We start from the raw sequence: 22,897 nt of genomic DNA, 5'->3' as shown, positions 1-22,897 counted from the left end.
CAAGTTACTCAGTGCTACACTGAGTAACTAGCTACAACAGTTCACTTCAGTTTAGCGACCTGCTGAGGGAAAATTAAATGGAAACTTGTAGGAGATTAAAATTACATGATCAGCAGAAGTTGGGGGCTAAGATGCTTTGTGAATAACTTTTTTCTCTTCAGGATCTAGTCTTAGTTTTCAGGAAAAAATCTTAGAAAACGTCACAATTCTAAGAATCTTCTTAGAACGTCGTCACCAGGAGCAACTCTCTGAACCTGGAGGCTTTATGAACACGGCTTCCGGCTTCTTTCGTCCAGATCCATGCATTGCTCTGAGAAATTAACAAAAATGTTGAGAAGCGCTCTATCCCAGAATGTTCATGGATTGCCCTTTATCAAGATCCAAACCAAAAGTTAATGCAATCTATTCTGGGCCCAGACCCATCCTCCCTCCAAGTTTTGTGGAAATTTGTTCTGTAGCTTTTGTGTAATCCTGCTGACAAACCAACAAACAAAATTGACATGGGTGAAAACATCTTGGTGGAGGTGAAAATAGAACTGATAAGGCCAGGTTGCACAATGACTTTTTTTTTCTAAATTGGGACAGCAGGCAATTAATTTATAAATCAGGAGGTCCCACAACACAGAGGTGCTTCTCTGGCAGGTCAGGGGGACAGAAAATGTTATCCAATGCATCAAAATAACATGCACAGAACACACAGCTTTAAATTACGCTTCAAGCTTCACTGAATCTTGACTGCTCACTCTTAAAAGAAATCTAAAAATCAGATTTAAAATGCATCCAAAACAGGAAAACAAGTGATTTATGAGTATCTTCAGTGGGACGTACTGTAAAAGGACAGAATAAAGAAAATGAAATATTAGACTACACAAAATATGTACACTGATTTTGATAGTCACAGAGGAGGCGCCGGATCCAATGAAATAGATGATCAATCAATCAATTAATCAATCAATCTTTATTTGAATAGCGCCAATTCCCAACAAAAGTCATCTCACGACACTTTCCAAATTGAGCCGGTCTGGCCCATACTCCTTGATTAATTTATTTACAAAGACCCAACATTTCCCCCATGAGCAAGCAGTGGGCGACAGTGATTAAAACTCAGGAGCATGGCACACTATAACAAACAGGATTGGCTGTGTTGTTTTCCAGGACATACCCCTCACCTCACCTTCCCTTACTGTGGCAGCGGAAAAGAAACCTCACAAAAGGACCTCTCTAGACACAGTGTTTAGTGTGTCCGTTCTGGGCTAGTGTACAAACATGGCAGCGAAACACAGCGGGCACAGTGGAAGAGGACCTGCTCCCTCTGTAGACTGTAGGCATTTTAACATATGACAACCCAACAATCTTAGTTTGATTAGTGATTTAGTTTCTACAAGATTTATCTCACTGGACCTTTAAGAAAGATGCAAAGTGTGCACAACACAAATGAGCAGAAAATTCAGAAAACAAACAAGATAACGTAACCATAATATGCTGGACAGACACACAAAAACCTTTTTAACAAAGTTTAATGACTTTAATGTCATAAAAGACAAAAGCCCAGCCAGTAACTTTCCTCTGAGAAGCCCAGAGACTGTTTATTGAAATGTGTATTGTTGTGTAAAATAAATCCACACATAACCTGAAATACATTATTTACTGTATGAACACTTTATTTGCAAAATCAGTTCAAAGACATCCCTCAAACGAATTAACACCTGTCTGATACTCTGCACACACACAAAACATGATTCTTCTGAGTGACATGAACAACCACTTATCCAAACATACTCAGTTTGTATATTAAGATTCATATGTACGTGCACGGACATTTTACAGATTAAAACATCCAACAAAAACATGTAATTTATTCAACCTCAACTCGTCCTCTCTTCATATCAGTGCAGACCGTTGGCTTCACTGGATGGCTGTTGGGAGTGTTTCAGGCTGTTGGAGGGAGGACTGGCAGCAGTCATTGTAATGAAGGCAGCATGACACGCCATTAGATTATTCAATAGTGCTACAAGAAATCACTATTTGTCCCTTGCAGCCTAAAAGGTGTGATCAGTGATATTTACTGTCTGTTTGCACAAAATGAGCAGAATATGGGACAACACCTGTTCACCTAATGCACCTTATGTGGAATGTCACTATATTTCAATGCAATCTTCAGCACAACCCAACCAGGAACAGTGGATGATATCATGTGTCTAGTGACTGTTCTCTCTGATCGAGGTCGCCTTGTCCACACAGGCAGCACATCCGCTTCGAGGCCTGGTCACACTAGCATTTTTCTAGCAATTACCCAAACATGATTTAATAATAATATTCAGCTATTTTCCAATGAGCAGTTAGTAAACAGCTGGTAATTCCCAACTAGTTTCTGCCTAACTTCCACAGGTCAGTCAATTGAATGTCTATCACTTCAGCAGATCAGTCCAACTTTGGAACAATTTTCCTAAATGTCATTTTTTTAAAAGTTAGTCACCATAAATGCTAGTTTCCAACAAGTACAACTTGTTAATCAAGAATCAAGCCAATTTCCTATTTTAAAATATTCCTCCTCTTTGAGAGAGAGAGAGAGAGAGAGAGCCTGATTGCTGACTGTTGAATTGGCGAGAACGTAAGTGGTTACAAAACATACTTCAGTTTACTGACCTGCCGAAGTCGGGCAGGAACTAAATGAAAATGGAAATGTCATGATCAGCAGAAGTGAAGCAGAAACTACTTGGAAGTTTCCTGGAAATGTATTAAAAATATTACCAGCTATTATTTGAATTATCTGACCATAGTTGAAAGTGAAAACTCAAACATTATGTGTGTGATGCATGTGATGACACAATAATACCATCTCCACTGGAGATAATACCACCGAAAGAATCAGGGATTGTGGAGGAGGACACAGTATTTCCCTTGCCCCTTAATATTTGTAAGGAGCCCAATTGTGCTGATAGCAATGTTAACACTGACACTGTTTTGTATTTTGCAAGTTTGTCCATCTTGGTCTTCATCCGCAGCCATGTTAATGCCACACATTAGTTCATGCAAACATTGCCGACAGGTTTCCACTCTGGTCCATTGTGTTATAGGAGAACATGAGTAGTCCAACATTTCCTAACCCTCATCCTGACCCAACAGTGGTCTTGACTTGGTTCTGTACTGTTGAGAGTTTTGATATTAAACTTCATATCCTGGGAAGAAAGTGTGTCATGGTCATAGAGGGTGTGACCCGGTTGCCTCTCTTGGTTTTGCCAGTTTTGCTGAGGCCAATGTACATGCCAGGGTAGACAGCTGACTCATAAGCATTATAGTTGTTGGCCAGGAGATTCTCCTTGAACTTGGATTCATCATTGTAGTGGCCCTGAGGAAAAGGAGGATAACACATTTAGCTGAATTCACCGATTCTGTCAAGAGGAGTGGCTAAAAATTCAGCTACCAGAAGCTTGTGGATGGCTATCAAGAGCAGCTAACTGAGGTGGAAATGGCCAAGAGACATTTAACCAAACATTTAACCAACACATTTTCAGGAGACCTGTAATAAATTCATTATGTATGTATGTATGTATGTATGTAGGTAGGTAGGTAGGTAGGTAGTGAACACACACTGGCACTCATCCATTCATAGATATAGTACAGACTGATTTAATGCACAGGTTGGATGGGAAGTGTTTAATTAAAATAGTTTATTTAATTAATTGCTGTGTTTTACAGGGTTTGCGTCCGGTTTGAGATCAAGAGTGATGTGTTGTTAATTTATGTAACATAAGTAAGTCAATGTACTTAAGTGATGTAACTTACGTTACTTATGTCACACGAGAGGTGTGACGTATGTCACATATCATGCCCTGCGTCACTTATGTAACTTACGTTACAAGACTTAATGTAGTTATATTACCCCAACTATGATCTCTTCCTGAACCTAACGAAGTAGTTTTTGTGCCTAACAGTGAAAACGTCATACTATGTCATAATATGTGAAGCGTTTGTCAGCAAGATTTATTTTTAAAGTGTAACAGGATGTTGTGTATTAAGTATTATTGCTAATTTGACCCATCACATACAAAACTGAAACTAGAGGGGTAGGTAGCAGGGCTGTAGCCAGAACTGTAGAAATACTGAGGTCATGTCCCCCGACCCAGCACATCCATCGGGAACACTTTGAAGACTATAAATCTGTGCATTTCTCTGCATTTTGAGTGAACCAATAATTGTTTTATAAAGTAATATCAGTGCCAGCAAAGAGATGAAAATTGGACTCAAATTCTAACAGAAGAAGAAGAAAAGTAACAAATATGGCCAATTTTGACATAAATGTATTAAACTTACTGATGTCAGTAACACTTTATCATAACCATCATTAATAAATGATACATTTATAGCTTATTAGATTTAGTTAAGTAATTCATTATACATCAATTGCAAAGGTTAAAAACATCAGTTGCAACTCTCTAATGGCCATCCAAATAAAGTTTATAAATGAACTACACAGTATTTATTAACCATTTTCTCAGTATTATGAACATCAACTTTCCAATAAACAGTTGCTAATAAATAGTTTATAAAGCATTTCATTGCTTTTAACAGTGAAAAAACTATGAACAAAATTTTCATTAACTATAAATTTGCATTTTTTGTATCATATATAATTGTTTATTTTAATGATATGACAGATATTATAAAGTGTAACCAAATATATATATGAAGATATCAAAGACCGAGAAAAAAATACCTCGGACATGACCTCAGCGTGAGTAGAGACTGACCAAGCTGCTCTATTTGAGTTGGGAGTGAGAACATCTTGACATTTGACGCCAGCAGCAGTTTACAGTACAGTATAAAGTACCCCACCTGTGCTACAGCACTAAGACATGTAGGAATCAGTGACCCTCACCAGGCACATTCTGGCATGAAGATGATGCAGTTTGACACCAGAATCAATAAACATCTGCACAAAAAGCTTTGCAGAACCAATGATAATCTAAGTTATTATCAAACACTGAGTCATCAAATTAGTAAGCCATGACCAGTTCTTACCGAACCATAGAGTTTCCCTTTGTCGCTCATGGCAATGAACAGACCGCTCCTCACGCCATATAGCGTCACCACTCCTCTCTCCACTGGGGAAATTTCTAGAAGGCCTGGGATGAAACATGAACATGATCAGCAGCAGATACAATACATCAAAAAAGGAAAAGCTGACCAAAAGGGAACAGTAATGATAGTTAATAAAACAGGAAAAGCAGAAAGTGACTGATTAATGCTAATGTATTCAGTTAGTGAGATTGCACAGATGATACACTGAAGATATTTTTTACACTTTAAAGCATCATTTAAGTCATTTTTGTGATTATTTGTATGTGTATGTGTAAGCCTCACCAAATGCTCCAATTTCACTGGATTGATTTTTTTCAATACAATCCATGACATGAATTGGGAGGGCCTAAGTTAGTTAGTTAGTTGATATGGAATGATCCAATGATTGAAGTGGAAAAAGGAAGTGTTTTGGGGGGTAAACCAAATTATTACCTTTACAAATGATGCATATTCACGCCCTAAACGGTGAACACAAATTGGCAAAATATCCAACAGAGGAAAGAGTTTGTGGAAACTGCATGACAGGTGAGGTAGAGACAGCGATGCACTTCCTCTTTAAATGTAGCAAATAGAATGATTTAAGAGAACACTTTAAAAATGTGACTTTTTAATGCTCAGATTCACAGAATTAGATGACAATCTTGTTTTCATTTCAGCGTCCATGTTAACAGGTTAGTGCAGCCACACTGCTAGCGTCACATGCGGTTCTCTGCAAAAATAGACCTGTAAACTCCATGTAAACAGACAGCTCAGCAAAAGCAGCCATACACTAAACAAGCAGTCAGTGAGGACGAAGCATTAACCATGAGGGCATGATTTCACACTGAGAAAGCCCCTCTTTGCTAAGAATAACAACAAAAGAACAACAATAACCATTTTCAGTATGGTCAGACCTTTACACCCTGTCTTGTTTGTCTGTTAGTCAGATACTCTAGAAGCACACAAACTGAGAAACACATGATACACACAGTGACAGAAAATATAGAGTAACACGCAAGTACTGTGAACAAATGAACAAAGATAGAAAGAAAGAATAAGACACTCTGCCTCCCTGTTGTTCACGTGAGCTCTGACTGAGCTGAAAGTGGGGGTGCATCAGGTCAGAGGAGAGAGCAGCAGGCCTGACTGACAGAGGTCAAGAGGCAGCTCATAGCTCTCTGCTTCTACATGTCAAGGTCCGAGCCTTCAGGTGAGCAACTTAGAAAAGGGAGAGAAGAGGAGGAGGGAAAGAAATCCCACTATAGAGGTATGCCGTCTTTTATATCATTAAAAACAATACCGTGTTGTATAAAGACGTTTCATTAGTACTAGCTAGCTTAAAATAAAATAAAGTATGGCAGATGGCACTGAGCAGGAAAAGAGGAGGTGCACCACCTAGTGGGGTCTGCAGTTATAGATCTACACAGGCTGAGACATTTGGTTCAGGCTGGTGGAGTGAGGGAGGTGCACACCTCAGTCCATGCTGTCGTGCAAGGAAGACGCCAAGACTTGAAGCAACTGGAAGGCTCAAGGCTGTTTCATTAGTGTATTGTTGTGTGCTGTCAGTTTTTAATGTGTGGCATTTGTTTTCATGCCATATAGTCCCTTTCACACATGCACTGTAACTCTGGTTTTATCCAGTGGGGGTGTCGATGACGTGTTAGCTTCTGTGTCAGCGCTGGTTTAATCAGCTGTAACACATATCCAAATGTACACAGGGACACGTGAAAATGGTGTTTAACTGCTCATTGTCCAAGTTCTGCAAAACATCTGCCCAGAGTATTTCCCCGCTCAGTCTCTCGTGCTTTTCTCGTTCACGCTGCTGCTGGACACAGATCCAACATTCTGCAGCTTTCTTTTTACGGTGGGATCTTTGTGGACGGAGTTTAGCTTACTCTTCTCTGCTTGCCTGTCTATTATTTTCCACTCTTTCATCCACATTGCAGATATGTCCAAATGCATAGTATTAATATCAATGCAAAAAAACAGTCATCATTACAGAGCAGTCTGTAGCCTACTACCCAGGCGTGGTGTGTGCTGCATGTGTGAACAGGCAATTGTGGACAGTATCCTGATCTGATTCTCCAGATCTTTCTGTTGACAATGTGGAGCTGCTTAGTCTTCCGTTCGGATTGTCATTGGGCTTTGAATAACTTCATCTCGTCTGAACACTGAATATTTTACTGTTCCATGGGGAGGAACCAAATCAAAGGAAAGTGAACTAATCACTTTTATTTGCACCTTTTCCTGACATTACATTTTTGCTGGATCCAAAACTGAGGATAACTGGTATGTTTAAAGAGGACCATGGTTCAGTGATAGAAACCCAAGACTTATTTAAAGCTGATAACCTTAAAGGAAAGTAAGAAGTTCAATGTGGGAAAACCAAAGATAGTTAAGAATAAGAACTAGTATCGAATGTTTTCTCTGTTCAGTTTTTTTTTCTTATTGATGAATTTCTTTGGTTGCATATTGTAATATTATTCCTTTAGATACTGAACCTAGGATCAGCAGCATAGATTCCCTATCTAAGGGAAATGTTAAAGGTTAAAGTGTTACAGTATCATTAACTATAAAATAATAAAGTAAGAAGTATATCAGTGTGTGATTCCCTAACTCTTATACTGACAGTTTTCAACCAGTCCATAAATGAAATATATTTACAGCTTTTGTTTTTTCCAGTGCTGCTAACTCTCACACATCAACATTTAGACTCAGCTAATTTACACATGCTCTCATGCTGCACATCTATTTTTTCACGGCAAGTTTTTTAAATTGTATTGCTGATAACTGCACAAAAAGTGCACAGACAGCCAAGCATCAGCGTCTCTCAGCGGCGAGAGGAACATTGGGTTGCTATGGTTACATGGACGTTCGCTGTCGCTCTGAAACTTTTTCATGACTATAATAAGAGAATAAGAGGTTATTAAGATAGCATGCCTATGCAGAATCATAAATGAATAACGTCCACAGATACCCTGGATAAGTTTGAAGCACAATCTGACATTCTTGTTCCTGGAACATCGTAATTAATGTTGCTCCATCATTGAAACCGACCAATCACATTTTTGTAATGTCATAGCTAAGCAACTCGGGGAAGAAGACCGGAAAAGTTAACATGTGGGAGTAGTAATCCTTTCAGACACATGTTTAATGCTGTGAAAGGGGCTATTTGAACCCAAACCATGTTTTTCTGAACTTAGCCAAGTATTTTTGTTGCAAGTTTTTCAGTTCCCTAAACCTAACCAAAAAGAGACAGAAAACTGAAAAGAAAAAAATTAATAAGAAGAAATTAATAAGTGAACAATATAAAAATATGTTACAAATGCAGTTGTCGTCGTCGTTTGTCTCGTGAGTTGAAATGATGGTACTGGAGCAACACTGATTATGATGTTACAGGAACAACGCCAACATGACTCGCAAAGCAACCGTGTGATTGGTCAGTTTTTCATAATCCACTCATGAATCATTGGTTGCATGGCCCTTATTTGATTTAAATTCTCTCTCAAGTTACTGAAGTCTTGATATTTTCACTTTTCTTAACATAAAATCATTTGGACACAAGCTGGCTATGACCAGTTACTTTCCTGATGTACATGGATATAAACAGGGAATGTCAAAAAACTTACTGTATCTGTTTTCATTATGCACGCCTGTGATCTTCCCATTTGGTAAAACCTGAATGTGGAAGCCGATGCCAACATTACAGTAAAGCCTTCTTAGTCTCTTTATCCCCAGCAGGTATTCTCCATCTCTTGCTGTCACCTCCCTTTTGTCCCAAGAGCTGCTGCTGGCCCAAAGCAATGACCCGGCATTACGCAGGGTTTGTCTCTTACTGCTGATGACTGGGAGAGGAGCAAAGAAGCTACATAGAAGGATCCCATACAAGAGCAGAGGTAGTTTGGACCTTGATGATGACATCCTCTGTGTGCCAGTCGCAGGAATCGCAGAGGCACACAACTAATGTGTATTTATAATCCCAACTAAATGTTGACTTAGTATGTACAGAAAGAGTCATAGAATCTTTACAGCTTCAGTCTCGCAGAGATACACCAGGAAGAAAATGTCTCAACTTCTGCACTCTTTAAAGCCCAGAGAAAAGTTTCAGTATGCATATTGAGACATCTCTAACAACTGAACCGAGGGGTCCCATTTGCAAGTTATTTGTCTCCTGTTCTCCAGTTTTGCTTCCTCCCTAGGTTCAGCAGACAGACAACACACTTATATGTGCCCCATATTACATCACACACCACCTGCTGTCTTGTTTGTCTGTGAGTCACAGATGCTGTAGAGGCACACAAACTGAGAAACACATAAAACACATAGTGACAGAAAACATAGAGTAACACGCAAGAAAACAGAAACATAAACTATCCCATTATTAATTCTCTGTAATGAATAAAGAGATTGTAAGTAGATTTGACTACGTCAGAGCCCAATGGCCAAAGTTCACCATGTCACCAATATGTAGGTGTACACAGTATGTATATGTATATATTACAGGAGCTTGAGAAGACGAGCTTTGTTATCCCGAAATAACAAGATACATTAACCCGCTATCATGAGAAAACAAGAGGTTGTGTGCCAATTAATGGAAGCTAGAAATGTCTGATCAAGGATCTAAGAGGATTGATCTGAAAGAGAACATAATTGATTTGAACAAGTCAGGAAAATCACTTAGAGCCATTTCAAAGCAGTTACAGGTCCCAAGATCAACTGTGCAAACTGTTTGTAAGTATAAAGTGCATGGCACAGTTGTGTTTCTGCCACAATCAACAAGAGTCAACCAAAAACCACCAAAAAGAGAGGCTGCCATGAATTAGAAGCTGCTGGAAGACAGGTGACAGTGTCCACAGTCAAGTGTGTTTTGCATCAACATGAGCTGAGAGGCTGCCGTACAAGAAAGAAGCCCTAGGTTTTTGAATGGTCTTCCCAAATATTGACTTGAACCCCATTGAGAACATCTGGACTGTGTTGAAGAAACAAGTTCATGCCAGGAAGCAAACAAATTTAGTTGAACTTCACCGAATCTGTCAAGAGGAGTGGTTAAAACTTCAGCAAGAGGTCAACCAGAAGCTTGTGGATGGCTGTCAGATTTGTCACATTTTCAGAAGACCTATAATAAATTAATTATTGAACCAAACTCCATGAATGTTTTTTGTGACTAAGTAGTATGTGTTCCTCTCGTTCCATCACAGAAAAATGAGAGCTGTAGAAATCATTGGAACTGAAGTCTGCCATGAAACACATGTTCTTTACAAGTGGATGTAAACTTTTGACTGTGACTATAGCACACATTTATTCTGGGGATTGAATTGAGAATGACAAAACAGAATGAGATAAATGAACCTTGAACATTGATACAGCATATATATATATATATATAACAACAATGTACTGTATGTGGAAGGGCAGGGAACAGGAAGCCTAGCACTAGGAGCCAGGAAAGGGGCAGAGTCTGTAAAAAGGGGTGGAAATCTTACCTGAGACACACCCGAGGGAGCAGCTGAGGCCAGCCTTTCTTTGCTGTTTGAACTGGCAGGCCACCTTTTTACTACAAACTGTGTTTTGAAAGCATGATTTTAGAGAATAGGGAAACTATGTAATCATGAAATGTTTGTTTTAGCTCATGGTATTACATTAGGGTGTTGCTAAATTATATATTTATATATATGTAAGATTCTCCATGTTTTTTGAGGGACTGTGAATTGAGTGAGTATTCCTTAGGCATTTCAGCCGAGGAGTAAGATTCTAGTCATCTGCATGTCTCTGATTAATGGAGAAGACTGCTACTCTTGAAAGGTATATCATTTATTTATTTATTTATTTTATTGTTTTACAAACATACCATACCATGTGTTTTGGTTATTAAGTTTTCCTTTGTATATTAAATTGTGTCTGTTTCTTTTAAGTGTTAAACAAAGACAATCTTAGCACTAAGAGCTTGTAAGATGAATTATTCAAATAACACAGAGTAACAAGTAACATAACAAACATGTTCTTATCTGTATCTTAGGATTATGTAACAGTGAACAACATCTAAAATAATAAATGATAATAGAAGTCATCATATGTAAATCATACTGGTTAACATAACATTATATCATTGTGTTAAAACTCATTAGATAGCAGAATCCTGTAAATTAGTGGATTTTGAAGCAGTTAGAGCTCATGCTCTGAAACACAAGCTGTATATATTTACACATTCAAGCTGATCGTTCTGAACACTTTAGGTGAATAGAAGGAGAAAGAAGAGAGGAACTAACTTAGTGAGAAATGTGGTATGTTTATGACTCTTGATAGGTTTGAAGAAAGGATGAGGATGTGAAGTCCGTGGTTGGTGGGACAAGGCATTTCTGTTTCTTGTCTTTCTTGACATCCTAAGGTCAGAGGTCATTGGGTCTGTGTGTGTCTATGTGCACAAAGAGCCTTTTGATTAAACCATCAAAATGTTTATGAAAGACAAATTTCTTTGTGCGTTCCAGTGTTTGGTCTGCTACAATGCAATGCATTTAATTAGCCATGCTTGTTGGTATAACCTGATGAAAAAAGACAAAACATTAGAGACAAATTATTCACACACAAAAAGACAACCACTTTTCTCATGTGGACATGACTGATATAATGTTTTAACCGCAGTTGGTCTTCTTAAGGTCTAAGTAAAGAAGTGAACACACCTCTATTCAGTATACCATGATGAAATATCAAGGTACAGCATTATCTCCTCATTCACCTAAAAAAGTAATCTAAGCACCTCTGTAGTCTTATTGTCTTCGTGATTGGACGGACCTGGATATGGGGGTTCACACTGGATTGTGATGGAAACTGAGACATCTGTACTGGAATGATTGAACTTTAAGGTAACTAACGTGGATATTCTTTATGTTTTATATTATTTCACACAAACACAGTCTATTATACACAAGATTTGCTGATTTATTTCCAAATCATAATACAAAATAGGAGACAACAATGTAACAAGAAACTTTATTTATAATAGTGTATAATAATGTAATCATTTGTGATCATACTTGTATAGAGATACGGACTGAGAAAATTGTCCTGGTGTAAATGTGGCAGGTTATCTAATCAGTAGATGATGATTTGTTATTGTGTCACAAATAAATACAGTTCACTTCTTTACCTGATGAAGACCATCAGCAGTTCAAATAATTCCAGTCAGATCCACAACAAATAAGACTCGGGGAAAAGACAGAAGTGTGGCATTGTGTTTTGTTTTGTTTTGTTTTGTTTTGTTTTTAAATTACTAAATAAGTTACTCACTACTCAAGTATTTTTTTAGTTAGGACTTTTTTACTCTTACTTAGGAAGTTATTTATCGATAGATGACTACTTTTACTTCTCCTGCAGTAACTATGAAAAGTAACGATACTTTAACTTACACTGGTTCAGTTTTTGGCTTCTCTACCAACCTCTGCTCAAAATTGTGTTGGACCGATTGCATTCAATTCTGAAAGTGAAATGAGGCATTTTGTGGAGGCTGTGACGCTCAAAACTATTTCCCCACCAATTTTACAACCACTTCTTTCACAATGTAAGCTTATGCTTAACAGTGTTTTTAGGCCACTATGCATCCTGTGACATTGTGTGGCCACTATGTCATATTAGCTTGTTTGGGACTCTCTTGATTGAGATTAATGCCTACAGTGCGTTTTACACGGCTTGCTTAGATTCAATTTGTCACAGTTTTGTAATCCTATAACTTCAATTATTCATACTACTGCCCTCCTTTCTTTGACACCAACTACTCTTATATTTAGCCGCCGTGAGCGGCCAACTTGGTTCAACTTGGCCTTTAGCGCCTTGTTAGCCACCTGTAGCTCCTTGCAGGTAGATCAGGTGAGGTTATCTGACCATGCATCGCTGTGACAGCCTTGTCTAAGCCCTGTATCCATACGCTGCTCTGCTTCATGGTGCTCTTTCTGTAGGGTAGTTAAACATGATCCAATGTCAACAAAACTTCCCTCCATAGATCTTTTCATGTCGTCCAGAAGTTTGGAGACTTAGCGCCGCACCTTGAGCGTTAATGGCAGCCATTATCATGTCATCGCAGTCAGGCTAACATCCATCGATGGCTTCTGAGGCTCTTCGTCCTTTTTAGGTTTCATGATCAGATAATAAGATAACCATACATACACTGATGGGTTTACTCAAAGTTCAAAGACAAAATAAAAACTTGTGCAGTAGTTTCAATAATGTTTTTGGAAAAAAACAGCAGAGCTCACGAAAAATTTGACTACTCCATTACAGAGCCCCTTTGTCCCCCAATGTAGTATGTTTACTAACTGTTGTACAAGTAATATCAAAAGTCTAGGATGGCCACTGACATCAGGAGAAGGAACTGGCGATGAAAAATGGCTGTTCAGCTATTACGAAAGAATTTTAGAACTAAACTTTAGTCTGGCTAAGAGAAAGAAGCAAAAGTATATGATTTCTAAATCAGTCTAAACTTTGTTCAACATACATGAAAAAAGGTGTAAATAAATGTTCTTCCTTGTCTCTACATGTGGGCTCTTGCTTATGCAGTGGTGAGCCATAGGATCCCACTTGCCAAATGCGATTAGGGTTACAGAGTTGAGGCCTTGTTTGGAGATAAAAACACAGGAGGTGAATGAGAAAACCTATTAAGCATTACCAAGAATAAACATCTGTGACCCAAGATTCTCAGATTTTTTCTAGGCAGTGTCACAATTCCTCCCACATGGCTTGGAGGAGAGTCTGTTGACAAGGTTTGATGTCAGAGAAAATGTTGATAATAGGTTACCTACGTCACAACTATGGGGTTTTCTCCCAGTGATGAGACTAGTCCTTCACATGTGTACACACATGAGCTATCATTGTCTCCGTCTCTCTTTCTGAGCCCTGCAAAGAGCCCTACATGAGCAGCGCTCTGACGCACCACATGTCACATGATATCAATCCTCCACCGTTGCTGTATTATATGCAGACTAGATAGGCCAACATTTGTTGGTATGAATCACTATGTTGTTTGCAATGTGTCTTTACGCTTGAGCGATCTGTATGCTTCCGAGCAGAAGCAGAAGTTACAGACAGGAGGGAGAGCGTCATACTTCATCCTACATCCTTACTTTCCAGTAGACTATAAGAAAAGCTGTTAACATTGATAATTATCTGAGCCATGCTGTTCTCCACTGAAATGACACAGTCATTGCCCTATAATTTTAAAAACTATATAAATTGTTCTGTTCTGTCTGTAAAGGCAGACCCTAATTTATTTAATATATATTTTAACTCCCATAAGGGGTGTAACGGTAAACAAAACTCACAGGATCTGTATACCTCAGATTTGGCCATTTATGTCACTTAATGTCCATAATCTTCCTGTGACAGCTACAATAACATCCCCTCCCGGGGGTGTGTCTAGATTCCACGCCCATTCATTCAATTGCAGGTTGTCAAAATGAGATGGCGGTTCCCTCACAAAAAACATATACAGGATAGATACTCTTTAAACCTATACACATATTCTTCTACTCCATTATATCTCAGTGGCAAATGTTACACTTTTATTTCAGTACATTTATTTTAAAGCTTTAGCTAGTTTAGTTAGCATTAGCCCTACTGGTTAATTTACTTAGATCTTTTTATTTATATTTTATATCAATAATCTAAAGTTGTAGCTAGGTTATATTATTATAGGTTAAGCCACCCAGCTGTATATACAGTTATTAAAATTAGTTCATCCTTTACCTGCTGCAGCCCTAAAGCTATGAACACATTAAACCATCAATAGTTCTAATTTGAGAATATACTATACGTATAATATTGTGAAATGGACCATTTGTTTATTCAGTCAAGAAAATGAAGAACGTGTTTATTTAGTGTGTTTAAGCGCATGAAATCAGGCAATGAAGATCTTTATGTTCTGATTAAAATGTTTTTCTCTGATGCACCCCAGTAGCGCAGTTGGTAGAGCGTGTGACTCATATACTGACAACCTGTAGAGGCCCACGGTTAGAGCCCGACCTGTGGTCTCTTGTTGCGTGTCATCACCCTGCCTCCCGTCACCTCCCAAGCTGCTGCGCCTAGAGCAGTGAAACATGGTTTTTTAACCTCCGATATTATTATACATAAACAAAATGGCAGCTCTCAAGATCTTTGTGTCTGTGGACGCACACTGACAAAATTGTGTGGGGGGCTGGGAGACCTGTTGGGATGTCCACTGAATAAGAACAAAGAGATGCACTGTAATGCTCATGATATGTTTGGCCTCCGTCACCTCCCGAGATAGACAGAGGATGTTTGTGAACACACTTTTATAAACTTATTGCATCTCTTTTATCATCAACCACTGCGTGAGGATTTTTTGATGAAATATCAGAAAAATTATATACAGAACAATGATGATCATTTCTGCTGAAAAGCATAATAGTTCATGCATCTTGTAACCACCCCCCACCCAATGAAATATTCAAACCAAATACTTTAAATACAAATATGATCACGGACCGAGCGTATTTAAAGATTATCTACCATGAGGTCATCAATATTATGCCTCAGCTTTTTGTTTTTTAAACAGTACTGCATGGAAGTTATAGTAATATGGCTGGGGAATTCATACAGATTTCTGTATTCATCCCCAAAAGCAGTTGTAATTACTAAGAAATCATGTTCACAATAGATCCCTCTATGCAGGGGAACATGGCAGGGTTGCCCTCTGAGTCCTTTGCTGTTAATTTTAGCCATAGAATCTCTGTCAGTAAAGTTAAGAACGTCACAGTTCATCAGTAGCCACATTCACACTGCCCTTTGAGTGCGGGGATCCTGCGCCAATTCTCCGCATCATCCTCTGTGTGAAAGTTTCAGATGAGGCGAGGGGTGAAATTTCGTTGTGCCTCCAGAGGTAGTATCAGTGGCACAGCAGAGGCAAACCAGCATCTTTGTGAATGGATAAGCAGGCGGCGTGGAGTGAGGGCATGTCGATCTGATGGTGTTCACAGTCTGATAACTAAACAGATCCTTCACTCATCAAAATAAAGAGAAATTTCCCACAAAGCAGTTTAAGTATAAGGTTTCTGTTTTGCAGATGATCTTTTGATATACTTAATATTAAGATTAAAGATCCACTGTCCTGTGCACCTGAAGTTTTGAGGATATCGGTTCACTTTGGTAGGTTTTCAGGCTATAAACTTAACTTCATGAAAAGCATTTCCCTATTAGTAACAAGGCTGTACAAATCTCAGATTCAGACTTGCCCTTTTGTATCTCGAATTCAGGATTCCTGGGAAGTACCTAGGAATCAATATCAACCCATCCTATACTGACTTGTTTAAAGCCAATGTTACACCCATACTTGAAAAAAATTACCACTTACTTGAAATTAGATCTCCAACGCTGGGGTGCCCTTTATCTATTCCTTTAGCTTGTAGGATTAAATGTAATAAAATGGACGCAATGCCTAGTTTGCTGTATCTGTTCTGATGTCTTCCAGTTTCCAAAGTCCTTCTTCCGCCTTCTTCCAAGACTGCGTGTTAAATGATGTGTTCTCATCTTATAGTTTAAGTTGTATTATATCATTTGTGAGAATAATATGCTCCCATATTATATGATTTACGACCAATTTATTTTATCCAACTATTTTGTAAGTCATACATACAATGTTGATTTTCACGGAGCTGTGAAGAAACTAATAAACACATGGAAAGAGATCTATACATTGTATTTCATTAATATGGAAAATGAAAATGGAAACACAACACTGCATAAGGGAATTCCTTGAGAGGCAAAGGCAAAAGGGTGGGCTCGCCCTCCCAGATTTGATGCGTTACTATTGCACAAAATTGTCTTCTGGTTTCAGGCTCCAGAGACAGATTGTTGTGTTGCTGAGGCTAAATTTTGTGTGTCAGTATCAGTTCACTCTCTGCACTGATTACAGCACGGCTTCCTCTCCCTGTTGCAGTTCACCTCTAGCCCGGTAGTTAGATCTACTCTTAGGATTTGGATACAGTTCAGACAGCCATTCCATTTTCAGTTTGCATTGTTAAACTCCAAATGTAACAATCACCTATTTCCAGCTGCTGGATCAGATTGCACCTTTATGTGTACAGGTATTCATTCTTTGATGCTATCTGATGTAAGCTTGGATTTCTACAACCGATGACGAACATTTCCAATGTCAGCCTGCTTGTAATACATTAGTCAATTAAAACACTCTCCATTTTCCATCCCGTTTTGTAATTAATAGTTTCAAACCCAATTGTTCACTGAATATATGTTTTGTTCAAGAATGCAGGTGTAATTACTCTTGTAGTTTGTCTTAAGAATGTTTAAAGTTATAATCAGTGGTTGAGTAACTAAGTAAGCTAGAAAAAGTCTCATGACCGCACCTTCTTTTTCCCCCTCCTTTGATGAGGATAGTGTGGTAAAATGTTTTAAAAGCTGTAAGCCAAGGAAGAGTCCAGGCCCAGACAGAATCTGCAGCCGCCTGCTTACTGTTTGCGCAGAACAATTAGGCCTTATTTTTTATTATATTTTTCAGCAGTCTGTCATTCAGCAGAAGGTGCCACTGTTGTGGAAACAGTCCACGTTAGTGCCTGTGGCCAAAGGTACTCACCCCAAGGTTTTAAAAGACTTCAGGCCCGTGCCCTTAACTTCTTTAATTGTGAAATCTTTTGAGCTACTGATCAAAAAGGAGCTCCTAGCTAGGACAGAGCATCTTTTAGACCCTGTTCAGTTTGCCTATAGGGCCAAGAGGGGTGTTCAGGATGCTTCACTCACCTTGCTGAACCATGTACTGAAACATCTAGAAAACAATAAGACCCACGCCAGGCTACTATTTGTCGATTTTTCCTCGGCCTTCAACACGATCCAGCCACACGTGTTGGTAGAGAAATTGATTGATAATTTTGGTGTAGATCTGGGCCTTGTGGGATGGGTGCTCGATTTTCTTACGGGCAGATCCCAGAAAGTGAGGGTGAACGCAACTCTGGGGAGTTGACTACATCCACCGGCTCTCCTCAGGGCTTGACCTCAATACAGAAGCGCTGTGTAAGAAAGGTCAGCAGCGTCTTTTCTGCTTAAGAAAATTTGCCAAATTTCACGTGGACAAGACTTTGATGACTCTGTTCTACAGATCTTTTATTGAATCTGTTGTTTCCTTTTCTATAATTTGCTGGTATGGCAACCTTGGTACGAAACAGAAAAATGCCCTACAGGGCATCGTGAAGGCTGCTAGTAAAATTGTGGGGACTCGGTTTGTTGATTTGAATTGTCTGTTTAATACGCAAGTACAGAGGAAAGCCATGAGTATTTGTCTGGATAGTACCCATCCTCTTAGCCCTGAGTATGTCTGGCTCCCATCTGGTGTGCGTCTATGTGCCCCTAAGGGGAAAAAGAACAGGTTCAAACATTCATTCATCCCCTCCTCTATTAGGGTACTCAACCTGTTGGAACAGGGTCGATGATGTTGTGGTGGTGGTGATGGTGATGATGATGTTGATGGTGATGTTGAAGATGATGTTGATGTTGGTGATTCCTCACTGTGGCTGAGACTCACTTGAACTGCCTGTTGTTTTTATGTGATGGCTGTGATCTGTTGTATGTGTGACGGTTTCATGTACAGTAATGTTTTAATTTTCTTACACCTACTGCAATCAAATTGCCCAAGCTGGGACAAATAAAATTACTTGACTTGAGCTACATTTACTCAAGTACTGTACCAAAGCAGAATTTAGAGGTACTTACAATAGCAGCAACAACAGTGTAATGCTGCTTGCACATTAATGCTTCAGTATTAATAATCTTATTATGTCATATATAATCATATGCCAGTCAGAAGGGCCAAACCAGTATTTTTACTTCAATACTTTAACTACATTTTCCTACTGATACTGAGGTACATTTGCTTAAGTAAAGGATCTAAATACTTCTTCCACCACTGGCTATAATGTGGCTTTGGTGCCATTATTGGCTGGATTCACCATCTGCAGCTTTATTTATTCATATAATGGTGATCACATAATATAATTCCTGAAATTCAGTTATGATTTTCAGTGGCCCCATGGCCACCTCTATTAAACATTTCTGGAGGCGCCACTGTTCTTGAATGTTGCTGAAGTAAATGATGTGAATATGTTTCCACTCCTGACCAAACCTTGATGGAGAGACTAAATCATTGTCCTGTTTTGAAGTTATGTGCGCCGAAGAGGAGTGTCATTAAGTCCATATACTGTCTGTCCATAGAGGTCGCTGTTGGAGAGTGACGCGTTTTCTTTTCAACCTGCAGTTTATAAACACCACGCGCCTGTATCAAGCCTAATAAATAGCTGCAGGCCTGTGTCATTCTCATGTGAGAGAGGGAGATGTCGATGCAATTAGGTAAATGAGATGCACCCAGAATGTAGCTTAAGTTAGTGAGTTAAGACCTTTTTTGTTATTTATTTATTTATTTGCCTAGTGTTACACAAAGAGATGTTTCTTCATACTCCGGTACAGCTGGTGGCGGTAAAGCTATTTATTGCAATCCGCCGGCGGAAGAAGAAGAAGAAGAGAACTAGGTCGATGGTTACACGGAAGTAACTTTAGTGAGCGTAGATAAAGTATGGAGAGCCCAGAGTTAACCTTCACTTTTGCCTACATTGTGTTCGCTTTCTGCTTCGTGTTTACGCCAAACGAGTTCCGTTCGGCCGGTTTAACCGTTCAGAACTTGTTCTCGTCCTCGCTGGGCAGTGAGGATGTGGGATTCACCCAGTACCACATCAGGAGGACCAGCATTACTGTACTAGTACACTCTGCACTGCCTTTAGGTAAACTCACATTCCCACAGACACAACGACGTGGATATAACTGAGTCATAATGTCATACTACCAGTACCACACCGACTACTACTGAACAAGCTAGTCAACGTTACTCCACAGTTTACCAGCAGTACGTGAGCAATGTTGGATAATCTATCATTAAATCATTTACGGGAAGGTGTAGCGGTAGTGTTAACTTGTAAATTTCAGTCCCATGTTTACATTTTGGCAACGATTATTACCAAACTTTGTTTACAAATGGTGTGACAATCGGCGTGTTGAACACTTACCTGTAACTTAAATGTGAGGGTGCAGAGTTTTGTGACGTGTACGAGGACATTCACAGGGATGTGAACAGCCCAAGGCCAAGAGTCAACACTTATCCCCACAGCCACTGCTGTGTGCCAACAACACAAGGAACCAGCAGACCTCACAGGCTGCGGTGTACAGTTGTGTGCATGTGTTTGTGCATTGGGCAGGGTGGTGTGAAATCGTGTACTTTGCTTACCTCCATATTGTTTTTCATCTCTCTAGGTTACTACATAGGGATGTGTATTGCTGCTCCAGAAAAAAACCTGGGATACATTCTCCAGGTTGGCCCGTCTCTATCTGATCCTGCACATTAAAGAACACACTTGGTGTCAGTCTGCACACATGCCATGACTTTTTAATTTCCCATAACTCCAATTTGGTAAATTGTGTAATGATTGATTAGATTTGTTCTGGAGTTGAACAAAGACAGTTTTGTGTACATTCTACACTAGATGTAAGCAGGTGCAGAGTATCACATTCAGCAAAGGAGAGTATCTACACACAAGATTCAAGGCACAGCAGTAAGGGTGATAATAGAACAAAGTGCCTAAGGCCTCGCAAGGAGCAGGCCCTCAGAAAATCTTGCGTTTTGAATTTTTACACCACTGCTGATTTTCTTGTGTTTTTTCACAGAAGGAAGGGGGAGGATGAGGAGAAGTAGATAATGAGCCATCTTATCTCTAAACTAACTTATTATTTAGCGTCATGCAGGTCAATTCACACACCTGTGAATAATGCCTTAACAGACAGGAGAGGTAATAACTAATCTAATAACATTAGAACCTAACACTACATTATTTCACACATTAAAGCACATTAAAGAGTAAAGCATAAAAACCAAGAGGACCCCGTCTTAGTTTAGAAACTAAAGTTATTGTTTGTTTTAACACATTTTGTTGGCTGAATAAATATTTTTATAGACTACTTCCTGTCCTCAAAGCAATAACCTCTCAGCGTCCACCCCCCATGTGAAGGGTGCACTAGGTTTAGTCCATTTCATTTATTAGAATATCCTAACAGTTTTGTCTCCAAATGCAGTCGTTGCAGCTGATACTAATGATGAGACGTTCAGGGGCCTGTTTCCAAAAAGCAGTTTTCAGCTCTGAGAATGTTCGGCCAGAGCTTAGTGCGTGTGTTGTTAATAAAACAGGCCATCATCAATGTATCTCTGATACTATAGCCCCATTCACACTGCCCTTTCAGTGCAGGAATCATGCGCCGATACTCTGCCTCGCTGCGGCTCTGATCCGCCCCCGGGGGTAGTATCAGAGCGCAGCAGAGGCGCTGCCTCAACAGCATTCAATGACTATATTTAAACATGTAAATTTAAACATAGTCACTGAATTGCTGTCAAAAACGTACGCACATATAAAAACCCACTTTTCAACTACTTCTAGTCCAGTTCTAGAATCTGTTTGAATTTAAGTTCTCTCTCCTTCTGGAACGCAAATTCCAGAGTTCTCCTCATTTCAGGTACAAAGGTTAACTTGGCCTCAAAGATAAACTGATTAGTTTTTGTTGGGCAAAGGTCAGGGTCAATGTGACCTCATGGTGTCCCATTAACATGAACACAACATGTCATCACATCTTAACAACATTCTGAATGAGACACATCATTTTTTTCCCAGTGCTGACGATGGAAGTAGCTAAAGAGTGAGACATCTGGCTCCTTTGTCATTTCTGTTGAGAGTTGCAATTGCACAGTACTGATCAGGCAGCTGACAAGGATCAGTTACTGACATAGAGGCCACTGACAGTGATGGTGGTTACTTTTTCATATCTTTTACTCCAGTCTTTCCTTCAAACTCAATGCTAACTGTACAAGTGCTGCTGGAAAGGAGAGAAATGGAAAATAATTTACTCTCCAGCATCCTTAACAATGTATGTTATACCATAGCGTGTCCACTCGGGTGTTGTGTTTTCATCACAGCCAATCGGAGCTGGAGCCAATAAATGCCTGCGACTACTGCAGAGTGATTTGACGCAGAGTGAATGCAGATTATACACATTCACATTAAAGACACAAACCAGATTTTAGTGTTCGTTTTTTGGTGGAAATTTTTGTTCACTGTGCAAGGGATACTAGACCTTGCAAAAGAAAGCGACAGGCTCACAACATACTCTGGGTGTATTGAAGTCTTTCGCTGTTTAAATTCACAGTAATACTCAATTTACATTACATACCATCCAAACAAAACTTTGGGACATAAGGCTTTATGAAATATGTATTTTTTAATATTTCTGCCTCAGCAATAAACAATCTTTGACTTATTGGCGTATATCCTTCTTTCATCAGGTGAGTGACAGCTGGAGAGCATTTCTCTTCCTCTCTCTCTGCCTCCAGTTGGCCAGCTGGACGCTCATCATCTACTGGTCCAGCCATCACTGGCACAACCATCCAATCAGCCGGGCCCTGCAGGCCCACATACATCCTCCTCACTCTGGTTGGGGCTCTGTGGCAACCAGCGTCAACGATGAGTTCAGACGAATAGATAAGTTTGCCACAGGGGCACCTGGAGCCAGAGTTATTGTTACCGACAGCTGGGTGTTAAAGGTGAGTGTGTGTGTTTATGTGTGTTCGTGTTTAGTGAAATCAGTGGTGTCCCAACTACAGCCCAGGAGCCATGTGCTACCTAACACACTTTTACAGTTATTTTATTTTTACACAGCTTAAATGAAGCCTGGCCAGCGACCATATTACAATGCAATGTAATTACTTTTGTAAGCACTAGGTGTCATCATCACC

General features: G+C 39.4%; 2 protein-coding genes across 2 annotated transcripts in view; one reads left to right on the top strand and one right to left on the bottom strand.

Annotated features, from left to right (window-relative positions):
- Nucleotides 1–3,162: 3,162 nt before the first annotated feature.
- On the bottom strand, nucleotides 3,163–12,994 carry LOC311257499 (fibroblast growth factor 4-like; the record flags this gene model as incomplete). Its single annotated transcript, XM_084353143.1, has 4 exons — nucleotides 3,163–3,349; nucleotides 5,023–5,126; nucleotides 8,691–8,906; nucleotides 12,937–12,994. 4 exons carry the CDS (start codon nucleotides 12,992–12,994, stop codon nucleotides 3,173–3,175), a joined length of 555 nt encoding a protein of 184 aa, XP_084209269.1. The 3' UTR covers nucleotides 3,163–3,172.
- A 6,431-nt stretch (nucleotides 12,995–19,425) lies between these two features.
- tmem129 (transmembrane protein 129, E3 ubiquitin protein ligase) overlaps nucleotides 19,426–22,897 on the top strand; it is a 10,545-nt gene continuing 7,073 nt past the window's right edge. Inside the window, exons 1-3 of the mRNA XM_084353076.1 lie at nucleotides 19,426–19,847; nucleotides 20,374–20,432; nucleotides 22,448–22,705. Coding sequence (XP_084209202.1) covers nucleotides 19,643–19,847; nucleotides 20,374–20,432; nucleotides 22,448–22,705 — 522 coding nt within the window. The 5' untranslated portion in view covers nucleotides 19,426–19,642. The remainder of the gene's footprint in view (nucleotides 19,848–20,373; nucleotides 20,433–22,447; nucleotides 22,706–22,897) is intronic.

Source organism: Pagrus pagrus (assembly GCF_965226575.1).
Source record: "Pagrus pagrus genome assembly, chromosome: 5".
In the NCBI taxonomy this organism is placed as follows: domain Eukaryota; kingdom Metazoa; phylum Chordata; class Actinopteri; order Spariformes; family Sparidae; genus Pagrus; species Pagrus pagrus.
Note: the sequence above shows the minus strand (reverse complement) of the source record. Positions and strands in the feature narration are given on the sequence as shown.